The 23,115-nt window shown below is 44.9% G+C and overlaps 1 protein-coding gene and 1 pseudogene across 1 annotated transcript in view; one reads left to right on the top strand and one right to left on the bottom strand.

Annotated features, from left to right (window-relative positions):
* LOC126088297 (probable beta-hexosaminidase fdl) overlaps positions 1 to 23,115 on the top strand; it is an 819,052-nt gene that overhangs the window by 676,006 nt on the left and 119,931 nt on the right. The window contains exon 4 of the mRNA XM_049906427.1: positions 2,983 to 3,415. Within this exon, the coding sequence (XP_049762384.1) occupies positions 2,983 to 3,415 (433 nt within the window). The remainder of the gene's footprint in view (positions 1 to 2,982; positions 3,416 to 23,115) is intronic.
* LOC126089902 (5S ribosomal RNA) lies at positions 6,249 to 6,366 on the bottom strand (annotated as a pseudogene).

Below are 23,115 nucleotides of genomic sequence, written 5' to 3'. Positions count from 1 at the left end.
GACGGCCATGTGGTACTACCAAAAGGAGAAACCACCATGTTCGGCGTATGGCTCTGGGGCATTGTGCTGCAACTACAGCAGTAACTTGAGCAACACTTCGTAGCACACTGACACAACAAAGTGTTACAAATAGTCATCTTGATTTGCAGCTCCTTGTGTTGGCCGTGTTTGCAGTTAAAATTGTTGGATATGAGGTCCGCCAATTATGCAAAACACCGTTACTTCTCAGTACCCAAATATGTTTTGGCACCACTGTACCATCATCAGTGGGTTTTCGATTTTATTTATTCTGTAATGTGAAAATTTTTGGTAATAATTGTAAAATTATGTGCATCTTTAGTTCAGACAATAGATCGTTCCTTTCTGTAAATACCTTTACATTTGGTGTGCATGAATTACCTGGATCACCTGTGTGTTAATTATTACAGGTAGTTTGTCATCTCCAACCAAACAATTTTAACGAGTTTTTTTGCTTAGAGTTAAAACATCTTCTAGAATGTAATTTATTTTGTCGCGATGTTTTTCCAATATTCGTTTTTACTTGCATTTCCGTGTGGCAAACACTTCCATTCTCCGAATCATGGTGAGGTGTTGTGATGTACACGTAACTATAACAAGTATTTTCCATAAATAACGTAGTAAAACACTTCTCACTTCACCAAAACACAGTGTGAATCAAAGTAGTAGGACTGACGAATGTAGGTACTTGGGCGATAACTTCTAGAAATCATCCGCAGCATAAGCAATCCCCCACGGAACTAGGCTCCTTCGGTTTAATTTTGGACACTCGGTTTCTTCTGTTCTGGCATTTTCTACAACTTTTCATTCTTAAATGCATGGCCCCCACTGTTGGGATTGACTCGGTATTCTTCTTCCAGACTTTATGGAAGTGCTAATCGTTCGGGGAGGTCGCCCACGGCGTGTATTCCACCTTTTGTGCCTTTCTGCCCTTACATTCTTCCTGCCTGGCGAACACAGCATCACAGCCCTTCCGTTGGGCGGGGTTCAAATAACTGCATGGATCGCATTGTTGGTGCCTGAGCTGTAAACTCCCCAGATCTGTCTAGGTGTATGTGCCCATCGTGGGTGGGGCACAGGAACAGCAGGCAAACGGTTTGCTGGCCACGTAGCCATTGATGTAGCTAGATGGTGCCTGTGGGAAGAGCCCCATCCAGAGTGGGTGGTACCGTGACGGGTGACTCACAAATGAAGATAATAAAAAAAACCGTAAAAATGGAAGTTGGACTCGTGCTCTGAGGGTTCTGTAGAAACAAAATTACATTGGTGGTGGTGGTGGTGGTGGTGGTGGTGGTGGTGGTGGTGGTTATTGTTTATGGCTCAGTGGTTTATTAGACGCCACTTTGGCGATATGTGTGACAATAGCCTACTCCAGTTACCTAACAGAGGAATAGCGACTTCAACGGTTTCACGTGGAAGCTGATCCATGTGTTGTTTCTGGCGACTTCTCATACCCTTGTCAGGTGAACGCTAGGTTAAAAGTTCGGAAAACCACTGGTGCGAAAGAAGTTTGACCCCGCATCCTCTGGGGGTTCCAGCTCGCTCTTTACCGGTAGGCACCCGGGCCTAACACGTATGTAAGTAGTTCATCTGTAGGTATGAGTGTCTTTGACAGTTGCGAAGTACGCGACATATATAGCCATATGTTTTGATTGCATTGATTTACTTTAAATTATTTACACCAGAGGTATAGTAAAATTTAGTATTTTACATAATTTTCAACTTTATATCTCTAGCCGTTCTGAGGAAAAGTGGTCCAGACAGACACAGAGGGACGTCAAACTGATCGTGTAAGGCAGGGGTGTCTGACCATTTAACTTGCCTAGGACACACTGAAAGAACAATATATTTGGGCCACACTTAATGTACTTTACAGTTACAATAACCGCTGGACAAAGAGTAATGGACCAATGATATAAAACCATCGTGTGGCGAGAGCCTGAAAAAAATTCAGTTTATCATTGTTGTTGTGGTCTTCAGTCCTGAGACTGGTTTGATGCAGCTCTCCATGCTACTCTATCCTGTGCAAGCTTAATCTCCCAGTACTTACTGCAACCTATATCTTTCTGAATCTGCTTAATGTATTCATCTCTTTGTCTGCATCTATGATGTTTACTCTCTACGCTGCTCTCCAATACTAAATTGGTGATACCTCGATGCCTCAGAACATGTCCTACCAACCGATCCCTTCTTCTAGTCAAGCTGTGCCACAAACTTCTCTTGTCCCCAATTCTATTCAATACCGCCTCATTAGTTATGTGATCTACCCATCTAATCTTCAGCATTCTTCTGTAGCACCACATATCGAAAGCTTCTATTCTCTTCTTGTCCAAACTATTAATCGTCCATGTTTCACTTCCATACATGGCTACACTCCATACAAATACTTTCAGAAACGACTTCCTGACACTTAAATCTATACTCGATGTTAACAAATTTCTCTTCTTCAGAAACGCATTCCTTGCCATTGCCAGTCTACATTTTATATCCTCTCTACTTCGACCATCATCAGTTATTTTGATCCCCAAATAGCAAAACTCCTTTACTACTTTGTCTCATTTCCTAATCTGATTCCCTCAGCATCACCCGACTTAATTCGACTATATTCCATTATCCTCGTTTTGCTTTTGTTGATCATCTTATATCCTCCTTTCAAGACACTGTCCATTCCGTTCAACTGCTCTTCCAAGTCCTTTGCTGTCTGACAGAATTACCGTGTCATCGGCAAACCTCAGTTTCCCTTTCTTCTCCATGAAGTTTAATACCTACCCCGAATTTTTCTTTTGTTTCCTTCATATAAAAGGAATTTTAAGGGCTTCTTTTTACGGACCACTTTGATATTTGCTGTTGGCGGCATGCGGCGCGCGGGTTTGGACGCTCGTGCTGTGAGGATTCCATGTTTACCAACTGAGGAACGGATCCCTGCAAGTGTGTCCGGTTGTGTGACGGTGTTTCCGGTTGCAGCAGTGACCCGGGCCCGTGGACGTGGCGCTGCGAGTCCGGGCGGTGCGTGCGCGCGCTGTGGCAGGGCGGCGCGCAGGTGTCCCTGGACACGTGCCAGTGGACGTGCGCCGCCTGGGAGGCGCCGCTGTGGCCGCGGCCCACGGGCGCGCTGCGGCTCGCCAACTCGAGCGCCGCGCTGCCCGCCGACCTGGACGTGCGCCTGCGGCTGTCCAGCCCGCAGCACGAGGACACGCGGGACCTGCTGGCGGCCGCCACCGAGCGCCTGGCGCGTCACCTGCAGCTGGTCAGGCCCGCCTGGGCCGACACAGTCGCGTGCGACGCCGCCCGCGGCGCCACCGTCGCCCGGCTCACCGTCTTCGTCAAGCTGGACGCGGACGGCAGCCGCCCCACGGGCCAACTCACGCTCGACACCGACGAGAGCTACCGTCTCCAGGTGAGCAAAGCACACTAATTGGGAGAGCTGGCTCTCGCCTTTTTAGAGAGCTACCAATTAGAACTATGTATGCTATAGTTCTGCATCTACATGATTACTCTGCAATTCACATTTAAGTGCTTGGTGGAGGTTCATCGAAGCACAATCATACTATCTCCCTACCATTCCACTCCCGAACAGCGCGCGGGAAAAACGAACACCTAAACCTTTCTGTTCGAGCTGTAATTTTATTTTGATCATTCCTACCTATGTAGGTTGGGCTCAACAACGTATTTTCGCATTCGGAAGAGAAAGTTGGTGACTGAAATTTCGTAAATAGATCTCGCCGCGACGTAAAACGTCTTTGCTTTAATGACATCCATCCCAACTCGCGTATCATATCTGCTGCACTCTCTCCCCTATTACGTGGTAATACAAAACGAGCTGTCCTTTTTTGCACCCTGGTAAGGATCTCACACGGCGCAGCAATATTCTAACAGAGGACGAACGAGTGTAGTGTAAGCAGTCTCTTTAGTGGACTTGTTGCATCTTCTAAGTGTCCTGCCAATGAAACGCAACCTCGCCTTCCCCACAATATTATCTATGTGGTCTTTCTAACTGAAGTTGTTCGTAATTGTTACACCCAGGTACTTAGTTGAATTGACAGCCTTGAGAATTGTACTATTTAAGGAGTAATCGAATTCCAACGGGTTTCTTTTGGAACTCATGTGGATCACCTCACACTTTTCGTTATTTAGCCACCTGCCACACCATACAGCAATCTTTTCTAAATCGCTTTGCAACTGATACTAGTCTTCGGATGACCTTACTAGACAGTAAATTACAGCATCATCTGCGAACAGGCTAAGAGAACTGCTCAGATTGTCACCCAGGTCATTTATATAGATCAGGAGCAGCAGAGGTCCCAGGACGCTTCCCTGGGAACACCTGATATCACTTCAGTTCTACTTGATGATGATTTGCCGTCTATTACTATGAACTGCGACCTTCCTGACAGGAAATCACGAATCCAGTCGCACAACTGAGACGATACCCATAGGCCCGCAGCTTGATTAGAAGTCGCTTCTGAGGAACGGTGCCAAAAGCTTTCCGGAAATCTAGAAATACGGAATCAACTTGAGATCCCCTGTCGATAGCGGCCATTACTTCGTGCGAATAAAGAGCTAACTGCGTTGCACAAGAACGAAGTTTTCTGAAACCATGCTGATTACGTATCAATAGATCGTTCCCTTAGAGGTGATTCATAATGTTTGAATACAGTATATGCTCCAAAACCCTACTGCAAATAGACATCAATGATATAGGTCTGTAGTTCGATAGATTACTCCTACTACCCTTCTTAAACACTGCGCAATTTTCCAATGTGTAGGTACAGATCTATCGGTTCAATTCTTTTATCTTGGCGGTTCGCGCATGCCCGACCAGACGCGGGAGATTGCTGCGTTGCCAGAGAAGCAGCGCCATAGTATACTTCCTAAATTTACGTTTAGGGGGGAGCGCGCAGTTTATGAAGTAAAGCCACCACGGCCGTATTAACCCTTTCGCTGGTACAGAGACGTTCTCCCCGCATTCCGCGCTGTGCGCGATTTTATCACTGCACTGCTCGCCTCTGCGCACACACATGGTGTTTCGACTGCTTTGACACACTTTATCATTCGATTTCACAAAAACTATTTGGCCCAAAAATTTGATTTTTACACATCTTCTGATACCTTCCCCCCATAAATGACTTAATTTTGTTTCGATGTTCAACGCAGTTATTAAGCAGCATTAGATGTAGTAAACCACTGCACGAAATTTTGAAGAGTTTGCAGAGGTAAAAGTCCATAGCGTATACTGTCTGTATGGTCGATTTTTAGTTGCCACTAGAAATTTCAAAAAATTACATTCAAACTAATAAAATTCATGAAGTAAGACACTTCGGTATTGTTTTTAAATAAAGAAAATATTAAGCACCGAACAAGGTTTGAACTCGGAATCTCTCACCAGCCAACCACTTTCACCATTACACTAACGCAGCTCGTCATTCGATAGTCCTTACGAAGGTCTTTAAAGTAGCACGCAAAATACCGACAAACACTGTTGTTATGACTATGAATCACTCACGTTTCGTCGAAGTACAATAGGAAAGAAACAATTACCGCTGTTCTTTATTGCGAAAAAGCGGTTAGTGAGAATGATAAACACCTTTCCTTGCTATCGCCTGAATTAGGCTTATTGCTTGTTTGGTTTAATTAATTAATAGAATATGAAGCAATTGATATAAAGAATGCTTTTTCCAAACTTTCTACAAAAGAGTCTGCTATCAAGACATCGCTTTCGTTCAGTTCCTTTATTTATGACTGAACGTTTCTAAAACTGAAGACACTCGTCCGTGCTCTGCACTGCAGTCGAGCTCTGGCAACGTCGTTCTCTGTTCATTGGCTGACTGTGTTTTGTGACGTCAGATGCGCAGAACGAACCTAAACTTTGCCGCCGTCGTCAATGAAGCGCACTTTAGTAGAATAATTCAGTACTTCACGATCGCTTCACATTGTACTGACAAGTCGTAGTAGAACTCCAAATATGTCGGACCTACTTTTGGTTGGCGTAGTGTAGAATCTCGACGTGTCATGGACGCAAACTGCTGGAAACACTCGTCTTCCGGCCACAAGTGGCCCATTGGGACCTTCCGACCGCCGTGTCATCCTCAGCTGAGGATGTGGATAGGAGGGGCGTGTGGTCAGCACACTGCTCTCCCGGTCGTTATGATGGTTTTCTTTGACCGCAGCCGCTACTATTCGGTAGAGTAGCTCCTCAGTTGGCATCACGAGGCTGAGTGCACCCCGAAAAATGGCGACAGCGCATGGCGGTCCGGATGATCACCCATCCAAGTGCCGGCCACGCCCAACAGCGCTTAACTTCGGTGATCTGACGGGAACCGGTGTATCCACTGCGGCAAGGCTGTTTCCCAAATCGCTAGAAGCCCCTGCAGTAATATTGAGCCATACTGCCTCTGCATCCGTCCATAATTGCAGAAGTGATGCTGGGGCAGAATTTTTTGCACTAACATGGCCTCTCGATTATGTCGCATACGTGTTGGATGAGATTCCTGTCGCGCGAAGCTGGTGGCCGAATCATTCTAATTGTCCACAATTTTCTCCAAACCAATCGCGAACAACTGTGGTCCGATGATGTGCCGCATTGTACATAAAAAATTCCATCATTGTTCGGGAATATTATCCATGAATGGCTCCAGATCTCTCAAAATAGCTTAATATGACCACTTCCAGTCAGTGACCGGTTCGGCTGCACTAGAACAATCAGTCAATTCCATTTAAAAACACCCTACACCATTATGGAGCCACCACCAGCTTGCTCAGTGCCTTGACAATTTCGGTCCATGCCTTAGTGGGATCTGCGCCACACTCCAAACCTACCATCAGCTCTTGCAAACTGAAATTCAGGCTCATCTGACCACGGCACGGTTTTCCAGTCTTCTGGAGTGCAGCCGATATGGTCACGAGCCCAGTAGAGTCGCTGCAGGTGTGCTTTTAGCATAGGCACCCACTTTGGTCGTCTGCTGACATAGCCTATTAATGCCAGATTTCGCCGCACCCTCCTGACGGATACGTTCGTAGAGTGTCCCATGTTGATTTCTGCGGTTCTATCACGCACTGTTGCTTGTCTGTTAGCACTGACAACTCCACTCAAATGCCGCTGTTCGCGGTCGTCAAGTGAAGGCCATCGGCAAATTATATTGTCCGTGGTGACAGGCAATGCCTGAAATTTGGTCTTCTCGGAACATTCTTGACACTGTTGATCTCTGAGTACTGGATTGCCTAATGTTCGAAATGCAATATCCCATGCGTCTAGCGCCAACTACCATTCCACATTCAAAGTCTGCTAAATCTCGCCGTGCGGCCATAATCACGCCGGAAACCTTTCAACATGAATCACCAGAGTGCAAGTGATAGCTTTGTCGATGCACTGCCCTTTTATACATTGTGTACGCGGTACAGTTGTATATGTGCATATCGTTATCCCGTGGCTTCCGTCACCTCATTCTGTATATAATGTAAAATTTTACCGTGTGATGTTATGTATATACAGGATGTCATAAATGAAGTTCCAGTTTCAAAACACTGTAGAACGAGAACCACTGCTCAGAATGACGTCAAATTTGAGCAGCGTGTTGTTGATGCAATGGAAAACTTCATGGAACAACAATTTTTTAAAAAATTCGAACAATCGTCAGAATATGCACACTAACAGACGAGCGGCACTCGGCTGTTCCTCAGCTTGTGTCCGAGACTCCAAACATGAGTATCTCCATGAAGAATGGCGCGTTGCTGATAGACCTCTTTCGCAAGAATGGTCACTGCACGCAAAAGCCCTGAAGTTCCGAACACACAAGGGTACGAAAAAGGCATTCGTCCGATGACTAAGGGTCTGGAGAAAAAATTAAAAAACTTGGAAAGGTAGATTCTTCTGAAGTGTCATATGGCAGAGGAGGATGGGGCTGGGGGAAGCAGTTGATCCGAAGTCTGTCGAAGACGTGGCCACAGCATTTCAGGAGGGGTAGAGTGGTGGCGTGCAAACATGAAGTGCACGGGAAACTGCCCGAACGTTGGACTTACTTGCGAGCATGGTGCATGAAATTCTACGAAACATCCTACGTCGCTAGCCATATAAAATCACCCGTGTTCAGGAGTTTTTCTGCTGTTCTGCCAGCGAGACAAACTTACGCTCTGGAATTACTTGCTCCCCTAGAGGTGGACAGTAAATGGCCACGGAATGTTCTGTGGACAGACTAAGCTGATTTCCATCTCAAAGGACATGTCAATACGCACAATTGCATAAAATGTGCAACAGAAACAGTCTAAGTCCGTTATCAGCGCATTACGTAATCAAGATTACTCGTCTGCTATATAATCGGGCAGTGCACGCCAGCGGAACCATTCCGCTGTGAGCTCTATCTGCAACAGCATTGAAGCACTATGCCTTGTTGACGTGTGAATCGTCAACGCCGCCACAGCATGCCTGTCTACAAACATATTATTAGCCTCGGGAATAAACTTGGAGGAAGTGGAACAGCTCAAGCAGTTACATTAAATGGACCTATATTCTTCCGTGGCTGCAGGGTTAATTTTACGCTCGACGTTGCTACAGGAAATTCCGGTAGTGGTTGGTTTACCCTAGCTATTGTTCGTTGAGAAGACTCATCTCTACCTGGACTGGAATCCTTTGTCGACAGAGACGTCATCGCATACAAGACCTGGCATTGTGGAACAGATCCGAAGATCCAAAGTAGACCTAGTTATGTTTATAGTAATATGCCATTTATTGTATACATGTTCTTGCAGAAAAGTTAGTAATGATGAGAGAAAATATATATATATATATATATATATATATATATATATATATATATATATATATATATATATATATATATATATGGATAAAAGGACTTGGTGTACTTGCAGAAAATATAACTGTAACTGGAGATATTACTTTGTATTACAATTATTAATAAAGTTTGATCCCTGACCTCTGTAACCGGGGAGCGTACATCGCGAACCGGGGGCTCAAGGATGCAACAGTTCGAAAAAATTCGAAAACATAGGCCGCACTGCCCATCAACCGGTACTACTTCATGCTGCAAAGACGACTGTATGGTGCGGGTTGACGGCATGATTTATTGTAGGGCCATATTTCTTCGAAGTGAGTGCTGCTGATTCTGTTACATGCACCATCATTGTCAAATTCTATGAGAGTCTTCTGCGTAGCAACGTCATTCCAACCCTTAAACAGCGTGGCTGCGTGGGTAGGATCATTTGTATGCAAGATGGCGTTGCTTCGCACGTTGCACAGACAAATGGCTCCTGCAGTAAAATTTCAGAGAGAGAGAGAGAGAGAGAGAGAGAGAGAGAGAGAGAGAGAGAGAGAGAGAGAGAGAGAGAGAGAGAGAGAGAGGGGGGGGGGGTTGGAGAGAGAGGGAGAGACGAAGTTGGAAGAGGTGGACATGGGGTAGGACGAGAGGGACTACTGAAAGATTGGAATAATACTTAGCTAGTGTGTCAATAAATTTGATGGTAATGTTGTAATGACTTGAATGAGTGGATCTAAGTGATGGTACGAAACATCACGTTTCGTCGGATTTGAAATAGATTGGCACGGGCCAGGCGTTTAGGATCTTCCTACGAACACCGTTGTTAGTGTATAACGTGAGAGTGGTGTACCGTTAGTTGTGGACTCGTTAATTCCCCGTTATTATACCAACAAATCGGGTAACATCATTCAGTGTGGTGCTGGGCACTTCCAAATAAGATAGCTTATTTCTGTCGCGTCTCCACTTCGACCCACTGTAATCATCGACTTCATAGAAAACACTGGCTCACAAATACGTGACTACCATGACTCAAATAGGTCACAAGAGCGTCTGCTAAAAATTCTACGGCAACTACAGCGCTCCAAAGCAATCCATTTCCTGTTGAGGATGTAGCCAGTATATTGTCCGGTGAACTTAGGTAATTCCACTGTTTCATAAAGGTGAAGTAACCTGATATGATTCCAATGTTACTTTGACACATACATAACATTGGCAGGTAAGTAAAAGATTAGCGTTGCAGGTTCTCTGTAACAGTAAAACTGTCAGCATAGTGCATCAGTGTCGTTACCTGGCCTGGTAAGGTATGAAAGGGCGTGAACTGCGACAGACGTTGTTTAATCACTGTGAAGGGTGCAAAGTTGCACGCTCTCATGTAAGACTGCGTTGTCAGCTCGCGAGAGGGAAGTCATTGTGGAATGGTCCAGTATCCCGAATTGTGGAGCATGTGGATGCAGCAGTGGCCCGATGTTGGAGCGAATGGGAACGTCCGGCAGAATAATCATGGTTCCAGTCGACCACGTTGAGTGAACATCGAGGAGAGGTTCGCCGTATTGTGCTTGGTAAGTAACGTTATATGTCTATGCCAGTGTCTTGTATGAAATCTAGGCATGTAATACTCTGTTAGAAAAATGTTAGTAGGAAGATACTAACCAATAAGACCTAGAGAAGCGTCACGCCTGGTCTGTGACAATCTATTCCAAATAAGACTAAACGTGGTGTGAAATCGGGTCCACCTCACAGTTTCCAAGTAAACATTGGTAAGGGAATTGCATGCAACAGACATTAGGAGTCAAGATACCTCGCAAAATGCCATTGCTCGCAGTGGCACTCAAAATCTGGACATCCTCAATGTGTCAAACACAGGAACAGGACAGTAGCTGATTGGAAGCGTGCAGTGTAGCTCTGCAAGGTGCGATTTTATCTTTTACAAATTAGTCAAGTACACCGACGTCAGTGTGTAGCATTTGACTTGCGGTTTGTGAAAAGTTTAGTTCGGCCAGAGGTTATCTGATGTGCAGGTGCGTCATACCATCACTTGGACCCACGCATTCAGGTCACTATAACATTAACCACGAAATTTATTTCAACACTAGCAAAGTACCCGCATTGCCAGGGTGTGTATTTACTCCAGTCTTCTTGTAGTCCCTCTGTCCTGCTCCATCATCTACCTCTTCCGCCCACCCCTTCCCCCCTCTTAGAGCCCCCTCCCTGTCTAACTCCTTCTGCCCCACTTCTCTTCCTTCTTTGTCTGTCCAATTCCTCCTCTTTCCCCTTTCTGTATATCTCCTTCTCTCACCTGTCCATTTCCTCTCCTCCTCCTCCTCCTCCTCCTCCTCCTCCTCCTCCTCCTCCTCCTCCGCCCCTTATCAGCGCCTGCAACGTTGTCATCCCACACCATTGGTCGAAAACCAGCAACAACCGGACTACAGAATTACAGCCCCGTATGTCGGCTATTGACAAGGCCCTAACACAAACGGCCGTGTTTGGAGTGCTGCTGTGATGGAGAAATCGTCCCATGCTTCCAATGTATAGGAGAGACATAGCGGAGTTACTCCGAGCGTTTTGGTGTGGAGGTGGCCATCGGAAATGATTTTAAGTCACTGTTACTAGCGACGGAGTTAATTCTTACGGCACGTCTGTACGTCACGTACATCCTACGTCCTCATCTAGCGCCTATCGTCCACGAGTGTAGTGGTAGCATTTTTCAACAAGGCAGACGTCGTCCACACATGGCACTTGACTACATAACCAGTCGTCTCGATGTTGAAGTATTCCTGTGGTCAGTAAGATCGCAAGATCTGTCCTCAGGAGTGTGGGAACAGATGAGACATCAGCCTTTACCGGAACAGTATCCAGATTATCAAGGACCAGTTACATCGGCACTTGTTTGCGAGCTTGCCTCAGAGAATGCAACGGTTTGACACCGATACCAAACTAATCAGTGCATCCATCTAGGCTAGTAGTAGTGCAACGTCATACAAGTCATGCAAGTAGGCGCATACTACAAAGTACAGTAAAACCCCAGTTAACCGAACTCAGGCCATCCGAAACCCAGGTTATCCAAAACGACTCAGAAAATAGCAAAGAGAAAAATCTGTACACACGAAAGTAATTCGATGCAAGTGTTTGTTGGGAGAGGTTGAACGCCTGACCTTGAGTCGCTGCCCCCACCCACTGACTCACCACTCTGAATAAAGCTACCCTGCCAACAATAGTACATTCGAGTGGTTGTTTATTACAATTGCGTATTTTTGTGCTGTGCTACAAACTGTTAAGTACAATACACCATATATTATTGTACTATTATCGCAAAAAACGTAATTTTATCTCCCATAAAAAACTTAAGCGTGGTCCGCAAAGAGATACATGAATTCGTTCGACCTTCAAAACTTCACAAAATAGGAACGATACTTAGTACTGTAGTACGAAATACATGTTTAGGGCTACACCGAAAAAATTATCCGAAACACCTCCCCTCCCCCCCTCTTTAGTTCGGTTAACTAGTGTTGTATTGCTCTTTGTAAATTTGACTCTTTTGCAATCACCGAAATATCGCATACCCTCTTACAGTGATTAGTTTATGATTATACGCACCAGTACCCCCATTAAGCTCTGATGAAAAAATTAAGCTTTTTTGTGATGTGGTGCAATCGAACTTACGCTGAGGTTAAAGCGATGCTAAACAGATGTTGTCTTCACAGTTCATAAATGTTCAGAAAATCGTTGAAGTAACTTTTTAAGAAGTCCAAATTTCAAGAACACCTTCCCAGAAGGTCGTAGTACCCGAACCTCTTTTTTACAATCAAGCACTGCCCCCTCAACCAGTGAAGTTTAGTATGCTTTTTGGCAGCATATTTGAACCATCAGAAATTTATAAATTGACAACTTTTGTAAGATGAGTATTTCGTCCGTAAGGGACGGCATTATAAGGCCTCCAACTCTTGGTCAGTACAAATACGACGGGCGTTGGAAAAGTCCGTGCAAAGTCAGAGATGGCACGACCGGCGCGTATCGGGGTCTTGTTTAGTTAATATCATCTTTGTAAAGAACCCACACAAAGTTTCAGCTGTATTGGTCTATTTCTTGTGTTTGGCATTCGGATGAATCAAGGAAGTCGAGTAACTGTCAAAAAATGGACGTAAAAGAATTTCGTGCGGTGATTAAACATTACTTTATGTAAGACAAAACTCCCCTTGAGACCAAAAGAAGCTTGATAAAAATTACGGTGACTGTACGTTCGATTAGAACAGTTTATAAGTGTTTTCAAAATTTTCGGAGAGGCCATATGGGCACAAGTGATGCTGAACGTTCTGGACGCCCTGTGGTCGTTAATACTCCAGAAATCATTGGTAAGGTGCGTGAGTTTGCTAATGCTGTGGGCATCTCAAATGAACGGGTACATAATATTTTACATAAACATTTGGATAAGAGAAAACTATCCGCAAGATGGGTTCCGCGAGCCCTCACGCTTGACCAGAAACGGAATCGTGTGAAGTGTTGCAAGGATGGTTTGCAGCTGTTTAGGAAGAATCCGCAGGACTTTAAGCGTCGTTTCGTCACCGTGGATGAAACATGGATACATCAATATACTCCTGAGACCAATCAAGAATGTAAACAATGGGTTACCGAGGGAGAATATGCACCAAAAAGGCGAAGACCATTCCTTCGGCCGGAAAGATTATGGTGACTGTCTTTGGGGATTCGCAAGGGATAACCCTCATCGACTATCTGGAAAAGGGTAAAACTATTACAGGCGCATATTATTAATCGTTATTGGACCGTTTGAAGGCAGAGCTGCAAGAATAACGTCGGCCATTGGACCGCTAAAATCTCCTTCTCCATCACAATACATCAGCACACACCTCAGCAGTAGTGCTCGCAAAATTAATGGAAATAGGATTCCACCTCGTTTCACATCCCCCTCCCCCACCCCTAATCTCCAGACCTGGTTCCCTCGGACAATTTGTTCCCCAATTTGAAGAGATGGCTGGCGGGACGAAGATTTTATTCAAACGACGAAGTGATTGCAGCAACTAATAGCTATTTTGCAGACTTGGACAATTCCTATTATTCGGAAGGGATCAACAAATTAGAACAGCGCTGGATGAAGTGTAAAAGTCTAAAAGACTATGTCGAAAAATAGAAAAGGTTTACTCCTAAACGCGTAAGTAGTTTTTATTTTCGCACGAACTTTTCAACCGCCCCTCCTATAACAAATTTCTGCGCCAGTCACTTGTTTATTTTGCCACTACGCCTTTCGATGGTTCACATCTTCAGATGGAGAAATGTTTATTTACGTGGCTACTGATGATGATGATGATTACAGACGTCTCTTCACAGCGGCAGACCAACGGCAGTGAAAGTTATTTTGCGTCTTTTAAGGGACGGTAGAGTTGTCTGCGTACTTTTGTCTGATATGTCATCTCCACTGCGCACACTGCGTGTAAATGTGAAGTGCAATGGATAAGACATCAGACAACAGTATGCAGAAAATTCTACCGTCCCTCGAAAGACACAAAAAACCTACACTGCTCTTTGTCTGCGACTGTAAAGGGAGGTCTGTACTCCTCAGCAATACAGCCATCTAAATAAAAAATTCTCCACTTGAAGAATGAGATTTTCACTCTGCAGCGGAGTGTGCGCTGATATGAAACTTCCTGGCAGATTAAAATTGTGTGCCGGACCGAGACTCGAACTCGGGACCTTTGCCTTTCGCGGGCAAGTGCTCTACCAAGTGAGCTACCGAAACACGACTCACGCCCCGTCCTCAAAGCTTTACTAGTTCTTGGGTAGCTCACTTGGTAGAGCACTTGCCCGCGAAAGGCAAAGGTCCCGTGTTCCAGTCTCGGTCCGACACACAGTTTGTCTTCCAGGAAGTTTCATATCAGCGCACACTCCGCTGCAGCGTGAAAATCTCATTCTGGAAACATCCCCCAGGCTGTGGCTAAGCCATGTCTCCGCAATATCATTTATTTCAGGAATGCTAGTTCTGCAAGGTTCGCAGGAGAGCTTCTGTTAACTTTGGAAGGTAGGAGACAGTGTTACTGGCAGAAGTAAAGCTGTGAGGACGGGGCGTGAGTCGTGCTTGGGTAGCTCTGTTGGTAGAGCAGTTGTCCGCGAAAGGCAAAGGTCCTGAGTTAGTCTCGGTGTGGCACACATAGGGTTGCCATAATCTCTGAATCCAAAACCAGGACAAAACTTACGGTCACCGAAGCCGATCGAAGGAAATAAGAGGAATGAGACCTCATGCCCATAAGCTAAGGGAAATGTGCATTTAATTAATGATCCAGAGTTTAGGAAGGACTGCTTCATTAAGATAGCATTTATTACAAAAAATAAGAATATGCATTACATTATTCAGTACACGAAGTTCTATTGTCATCATTTGAGCTTTTCTTACCCCAATCGTAGTTCTCAGAACCTTGAATAGATGAAAGGACCTTAATCTGGTTCTCAATCAGTTTACGAAATTCACTGCAACTTACATTTTTCATATTGTACTGTATTTGCATCATTGCATTAACTGATTTTACTGTTAACCTATTCCTTTCTTCTGTCCACTGAGAATTCATGAGGGAAAAGACCCTCTCTACATTGGCGTTATGAATGGGAATGGAGAAATAAAATTCCACAATTTCCAGCAACTCTGAATACTGCTCACTAAAAATAAAATTATGAACGAACAACACCCATTTCTTATGTGACATCATATTCTCAAAACTTTCATCTTTGACCTCCCCCAAAACACACTTTAATTTCAGTACTTGGTCAAAGAGAAGGGACTCGTTCAATGTACAGCTTGTGTTTTCATGCATCCACTTGAATGTCTTTTCAACATTTTCCCATGAAGGTACAGTCTTTAGCAAAATCCAGTCAAAATGTTTAATATCAGACAAGAACTTACTCCATTTTATCAAGTAATCAATAGCAGTTTGATAGAAAAGAGACTTCCCCTAGTAATGTAGACTGCTGATATTGTGTGAGGTCAGACATTAATTCTTTAACTTTAGACGTAACGAAAACACAGTTTTCTCTCTCCTAAAATTTGCAGTATATTTTCTAGCTCCAGTCTTACCTCATTCACTGATATGTCTTCCCTCTCAACGCTGCTAACTGCCCTCCGGAAAGGATTCATTTGTGCATACAAGAAGAGCAGATACATTTCACCAATAGAATAAGAAAAGAATTTCTTGAGAAGGGAAGGTCATGTATCTAAGTGAAAGAAAGTAAGACTTAAGTGCCTTAAACATGTGGATGAACCCCTCTACAGCAGGAAACATGGTGAGCCACCTGGTTGCTACGTGTCTAAGTAGGTCCTTATGTGTCACATCAACAAATTCTGAAAATTCTTTTAGTGATGCTATACGAACAGTATATGTGGAGAAATAATTAAAAACATTTATGATAATGCTCTCAATATCATAAGAGAGGACATCTGCACCAGTATGAATTGCGTTATGCAAAATATGAGATGGACAATCTACTCCTAAAATTTCCCTATTCAGTTTCTTCTGAAGTTTCTTGTACACATTGTTTTCTCCTTTTCTCGCAACACCCCCAAAGTTAGTATTTGTGTTATCTCCACCAAAAGCAGATACCTTATCACTAAGCCCATGTTGTAAAATGGCAATGTATACACACTCCGTTATTGTACTAGAATCCTCACTGTCACATTCATTTAAATTTAACAATCTACTTTGGACACCTTCGTCATAATCAAAATACTGCACAAGAACAGGAAATATTTTAAAATACTTGTGGTTGCTAGCATCAGTGCTAATACTAACATAATTGGCCTTCGATAGACTGCTCCTTGTTCTGTCTTCAATGAACGGTGATATCACTTGATTAACGATGGCTTCGGTTTTAGTTTTGCCGCTGGAGAAGTTTACTGTAACTTTTGAATCACTAAAAATGTGAGAGAGAATTTTTGATGTGCAAGAACTTGAGTTGTATGAATGATGGTGCTTGACACAGTGAAATGCAAATGCAGCTTCTGCTGCAGCTACTTTATTACCATCTGTCTGTGTTTTGGAAAAGCTGGTGAGCTGTTTGGAAGATGATGAACCTACTACCGTCTTATGCTTTTTCGATTGCACGTGGTCGTTAATATCAGGTCTACCTCCATTACTGATTGAAATGTAGGAACTGTGAAGAGGAAAAACGTATAATAGAATAATTTTTCTAGGAAAAGATTTCACTGGGTCTGTGTATAATTGTAATGTTACTCCCCGCAAATTTTGCAGAAAGCTTCGTATTCAGTTCTTCCTCGATTTATACTTGGAAACTGTTCAGTATATTCCTCCCTGTACTTAACCTTCCATCTAGCCGACATTATTAAACCACCAGGCAAATAACTATATAATACAATATAACACAAAGAAATCGCAAGCACAACAAACCATGCGAACATTCAACAAGCTAATCAAAGAGGATAATACTCTTCATTCCCAGAGATGACTGACCGCCCACTGTATCGACAACTCGCAATCTCGCAAATCGAAGAGGATGTACGGTACGCCTGAGCCTGACTGCCCATTGTTCCCATATCTCGAAAGCTGTTCTGTTCTGTTTGGATTATATATAATGTGAAGGCAGAGAGATAACATATTGATGCTTCTTTGACAGCAATTTTTGAATTTACCGGAAGTTGACTTCAAATCCAGCAAATATCGCGAACATTTGCCTTTTCGGCCCGGACGTTTTCATGTACCTTAAAATCGCGGACTGTCCGTTAAATCCGTGGCGTATGACAACCCTAAGCACACAGTTTTAATCTGCCAGGAAGTTCTTAATTCTCCACTTGATGGTGTGAACCGTCAAAACGCGTAGTGGCGAAACAAACAAATGACTGACGCAGAAACAGTTTTATTTGTATCTTTTTAATAGTTATACTGACTGAAATAGCACCGTAAGTCCCACCAGATATAGACTGATATACAGTGAATCGAGTCATTAGTATTCGATAAATGAAGCAGTGACAGTGTAGGAATTTTAGGTACGACGTGGAAAACCGCTCTCCGAAGAACTGAGCAGCATGATTCGCTGAATGACGGTCGTAATGCGGGCAGTCGGCAGACTGGGAATGTCAGCGGTGCGCCCGTGTCGCCGCCTCTGCCGGTGCCTGCTGAGCGGCTTAAATGCCGCCGCGGAGAGCCCTCGCCGCTCTCTAAAGGATTAATTTAGCGCCCCTGAAAGGCGACGGCTCTCGCAAAAGGCTCGCCCACAGTCCTCTGCGGCCCGATACGGACGCCAGCGGTTCAGCGGGTCCGTAACAGGTGTCCGCGCCATCTGCCGCCGAGCGAAGCCCGTCACTTTCAGCTCGTTGGCTGCTCTTTGAATGGGACGGACTCTCCCGGAATATTATGGCCATTCTGGTGACGCAGGGGTGTTCGTTGTGGGCTGGAGTGGCTGTAGTCTTTCGCCGCCGACCCCCCTCCCCTCCCAACCCCACCATCCTACCCTTGACAGGTATAGAAGCGTTACTCGTAAATTAAATGGAGGTGGCATCATTTCATCCATGATGATTTGCACTGCGGCTGTTTCCAGAAATAAGAGGGTCGTTCCAAAAGAAATGCGCACTATTTTTGTGAAAATAGTTTTCATTCTGTTTGTGTGAAAGTTTTACAGTTCGTAGATACACCCTTCCCGCTTGTTTTCAAACTTAGTTCAACCTGTTCCCGTGAGTGGCGCCGTCACAGCATGTCTCAAAGTTGGCTGCTACACTTGACGTTCGTCAGAAGCAACGTGCTGTCACAGAATTCCTGTGCTGTGAAAACGAGACAGTGGGAAACATCCACAAGAGGTTGAAAAAGGTGTTTGCAGATGCTGCTGTCAATCGCAGTACAGTTAGTCGGTGGGCAAGCAGGGTATGTGATGAAAGCGGACACGGCAATATTGAGGATTGTCCTCGCAGCGGCAGGCCTCGTACTGCACACACTCAAATGTGCAGTGTGTTAACGAATTTGTGACTGCTGACAGACGCATCACAGTGAACGAACTGTCACGCTACGTTGGGATAGGGGAAAGAAGTGTTTGCAGAATACTGAAAGTGTTGGTGCTGAAAAAGGTTAGTGCCAGGTGGATTCCCAAGATGTTGACAGTGGCTCATAAAGAAACAAGAAAAACGGTATGCAGCGAACTTTTGGAACAATACGAGAATGGTGGAGATGAATTTCTTGAAAGAATTGTGACAGGTGATGAAACATGGCTCCATTTTTCACCAGAGACGAAGAGGCAATCAATAGAGTGGCATCATGCAAATTCACACAAGGAAAAAAATTCATAACCGCACCTTCTGCTGGAAAAGTTATGACTACGATGTTTTTAGATTCCGATGGACTCTTGCTTGTGCACAGCATGCCAAGTGAAACCACCATAAATACTAAATCTACATCCATACTCCGCAAGCCACCTGACGGTGTATGGCGGAGGGTACCTTGAGTACCTCTATCGGTTCTCCCTTCTATTCCAGTCTCGTGTTGTTCGTGGAAAGGAGGATTGTCGGTATGCTTCTGTGTGGGCTCTAATCTCTCTGATTTTATCCTCATGGTCTCTTCGCGAGATATACGTAGGAGGGAGCAATATACTGCTTGACTCTTCGGTGAAGGTATGTTCCCGAAACTTCAACAAAAGCCCGTACCGAGCTACTGAGCGTCTCTCCTGCAGAGTCTTCCACTGGAGTTTATCTATAATCTCCGTAACGCTTTCGCGATTACTAAATGATCTTGTAACGAAGCGCGCTGCTTTCCGTTGGATCTTCTCTCTCTCTCTCTCTCTCTCTCTCTCTCTATCTCTTCTATCAACCCTATCTGGTATGGATCCCACACTGGTGAGCAATATTCAAGCAGTGGGCGAACAAGTGTACTGTAACCTACTTCATTTTCGGATTGTATTTCCTTAGGATTCTTCCAATGAATCGCAGTGTGGCATCTGCTTTACCAACAATCAACTGTATACGATCATTCCTAATGCCTACGCCCAGATAATTTATGGATTCAACTGCTTCCAGTCGCTGACCTGCTATTTCGTAGCTAAATGATAAGGGATCTATCTTTCTATGTATTCGCAGCACATTACACTTGTCTACATAGAGATTCAATTGCCATTCCCTGCACCATGCGTCAATTCGCTGCAGATCCTCCTGCATTTCAGTGCTATTTTTCATTGTTACAACCTCTCGATACATCATAGCATCACCTGCAAAAAGCTTCAGTGAAATTCCGATGTCATCCACAAGGTCGTTTATGTATATTGTGAATAGCAACGGTCCTATGACACTCCCCTGCGGCACACCTGAAATAATTCTTACTTCGGAAGACTTCTCTCCATTGAGAATGACATGCTGCGTTCTGTTATCTAGGAACTCTCCAATCCAATCACACAATTGGTCCGGTAGTCCATATGATCTTACTTTGTTCATTAAACGACTGTGGGGAACTGTATCGAACGCCTTGCTAAGTAAAGAAACACGGCATCTACCTGTGAACCCGTGTCTATGGCTCTGAGTCTCGTGGACGAATAGCGCAAGCTGGGTTTCACACGACCGTCTTTTTCGAATCCAATGCTGATTCCTACAAAGTAGATTTCTAGTCTCCAGAAAAGTCATTATACTCGAACATAATACGTGTTCCAAAATTCTACAACTGATCGACGTTAGAGATACAGTTCTGGACATCTGTTCGACGTCCCTTCTTGAAAACGGATGACCTGTGCCCTTTTCCAATCCTTTGGAACGCTACGCTCTTCCAGAGACCTGCGGTACACCGCCGCAAGAAGGGGAGCAAGGTGGCCGAGCGGTTCTAGGCGCTACAGTCTGGAACCGTGCGACCGCTACGGTCGCAGGTTCGAATCCTGCTTCGGGCATGGATGTGTGTGATGTCCTTAGGTTAGTTAGGTTTAAGTAGTTCTAAGTTCTAGGGGACTGATGACCTCAGAAGTTAAGTCCCATAGTGCTCAGAGCCATTTGAAGGGGAGCAAATTCCTTCGCGTACTCTGTGTAAAATCGAACTGGTATCCCATCGGGTCCAGCGGCCTTTCCTCTTTTGAGCGATTTTAGTTGCTCTTCTATCCCTCTGTCATCTATTTCGATATCTACCATTTTGTCATCTGTGCGACAATCTAGAGAAGGAACTACAGAGCAGTCTTCATCTGTGAAACAGCTCTGTAAAAAGGCATTTAGTATTTCGGCCTTTAGTCTGTCATCCTCTGTTTCAGTACCATTTTGGTCAGTGTGTCTGGACATGTTGTTTTGATCCACATACCTCTTTGACACAAGACCAAAATTTCTTAGAATTCCTCCCAAGTCAGTACATAGAACTTTACTTTCAAAATCATTGAACGCCTCTCGCATAGCCCTCCTCACACTAAATTTCGCTTCGCGTAATTTTTGTTTGTCTGCAAGGCTTTGGCTATGTTTGTTTGCTGTGAAGTTCCCTTTGCTTCCGCAGCAGTTTCCTAACTCGGTTGTTTTACCACTGTGGCTCTTTTTCCATCTCTTAAGATCTTGCTTGGCACATACTCGTCTAACGCATATTGTACGATGGTTTTGAACTTTGTCCACTGATCAACACTATCTGTACTTGAGACAAAACTTTTGTTGAGCCGTCAGGTACGCTGTAATCTGCTTTTTGTCACTTTTGCTAAACAGAAAAATCTTCCTACTTTTTTAATATTTCTGTTTACGGCTGAAATCATCGATGCAGTAACAGCTTTATGATCGCTGATTCCCTGTTCTGCGTAAACTGTTTCAAATAGTTCGGGTCTGTCACCAGAAGGTCTAATAAGTTATCGCCACGGGTTTCTCTGTTTAACTGCTCAAGGTAGTTTTCAGATAAAGCACTTAAAAAATTTCACTGGATTCTTTGTCCCTGCCACCCGTTATGAACGTTAGTCTCCCAGTCTATATCCGGCAAATTAAAATCTCCACTCAGAACTATAACATGGTGGGGAAATCTACTCGAAATATTTTGCAAATTATCCTTCAGTTGCTCAGCCACAACAGCTGCTGAGCCAGGTGACCTATAGACACATCCAATTACCGTGTCTGAGCCTGCTTTAACCGTGAGCTTCACCCAAATTATTTCACATTTCGGATCTCCGTCTATTTCCTTCGATACTATTGCACTTCTTATCGCTATAAACACGCCTCCCCCCTTCACTGTCCAGCCTGTCTCTGTGGTATACATTTCAATCTCAGTTTCGGATTTCATTACTGATTACGTCTGGTTTCAGCCAACTTTCTGTCCCTAGTACTATATGGGCATTGTGACCGTTTATTAATGAGAGCAGTTCTAGGACCTTTCTATAGACGCTCCTGCAGTTTACTATTAGCACATTAATATTGTTATTCCCTGTTGCATTTTGCCTACTCCCACCTTGCCGCGTCTCAGGAGGCGTCTTGTCGGGCCTAGGGAGGGAATTATCTAATCTAAAAAACACACACGTACTCCGCACGTACTCGGCTACCCTTGTAGCCGCTTCCGGCGTGTAGTGCACGCCTGACCTATTCATGGGGACCCTACATTTCTCCACCCGATAGCGGCGGTAGAGAAATTTGCGCCCCATATCTCCGCAGAATCGTCTGAGACTCTGGTTTAAGCCTTCTACTCGGCTCCAAACCAGAGGACCGCGATCGGTTCTGGGAACGATACTACAAATAGTTAGCTCAGTTTCCACCCCGCGAGCGAGGCTTTCCGCCTTCACCAATTCCGCCAACCGCCTGTACGAACTGAGGATGACCTCTGAACCCAGACGGCAGGAGTCATTGGTGTCGACATGAGCAACAATTTGCATTCGGGTGCACCCAGTGCTCCCTATCGCCGCCGGCAGGGTCTCCTCCACATCCCGGATGAGACCCCCCAGCAAGCAGACAGTGAACACTGGCCTTCTTCCCCGACCTTTCCGCTATTTCCCTAAGGGGCTCCATCACCCGCCTAACGTTGGAGTTCCCAATAACTAATACCCCTCCCCCCACCCCCACTCCCCCGTGTGCGTGCTCGGACCTTGCTGAAGGAGCGGCCACATGTCCACTCACAGGCAGAGCGGGCGATGCCACACGGCCAGCCTCCACATTGACCCCCCCTCCTCGTGCGCCGCGAACGCCGCTGAACCCGCCACTCCCCTTGGGGAGAGGGTGGCCCAACCGCGCCCGGTACCCGCGAAGATGTCTCGACAGCAGGGACAGTGGGTGAAGCATGTGACACCTGGGGTGTACCATGCGACGCACCCGACTCCCCACTGCCGCTACACTCAGAGGCAGCAGCCTGAAGACGGCTGACTGCGGCTCCAACACGTTCAGCTGTTCGCGAACAGTGGCCAGCTCCTC

Source organism: Schistocerca cancellata, chromosome 6 (genome assembly GCF_023864275.1).
Source record: "Schistocerca cancellata isolate TAMUIC-IGC-003103 chromosome 6, iqSchCanc2.1, whole genome shotgun sequence".
Taxonomy (NCBI): domain Eukaryota; kingdom Metazoa; phylum Arthropoda; class Insecta; order Orthoptera; family Acrididae; genus Schistocerca; species Schistocerca cancellata.
Note: the sequence above shows the minus strand (reverse complement) of the source record. Positions and strands in the feature narration are given on the sequence as shown.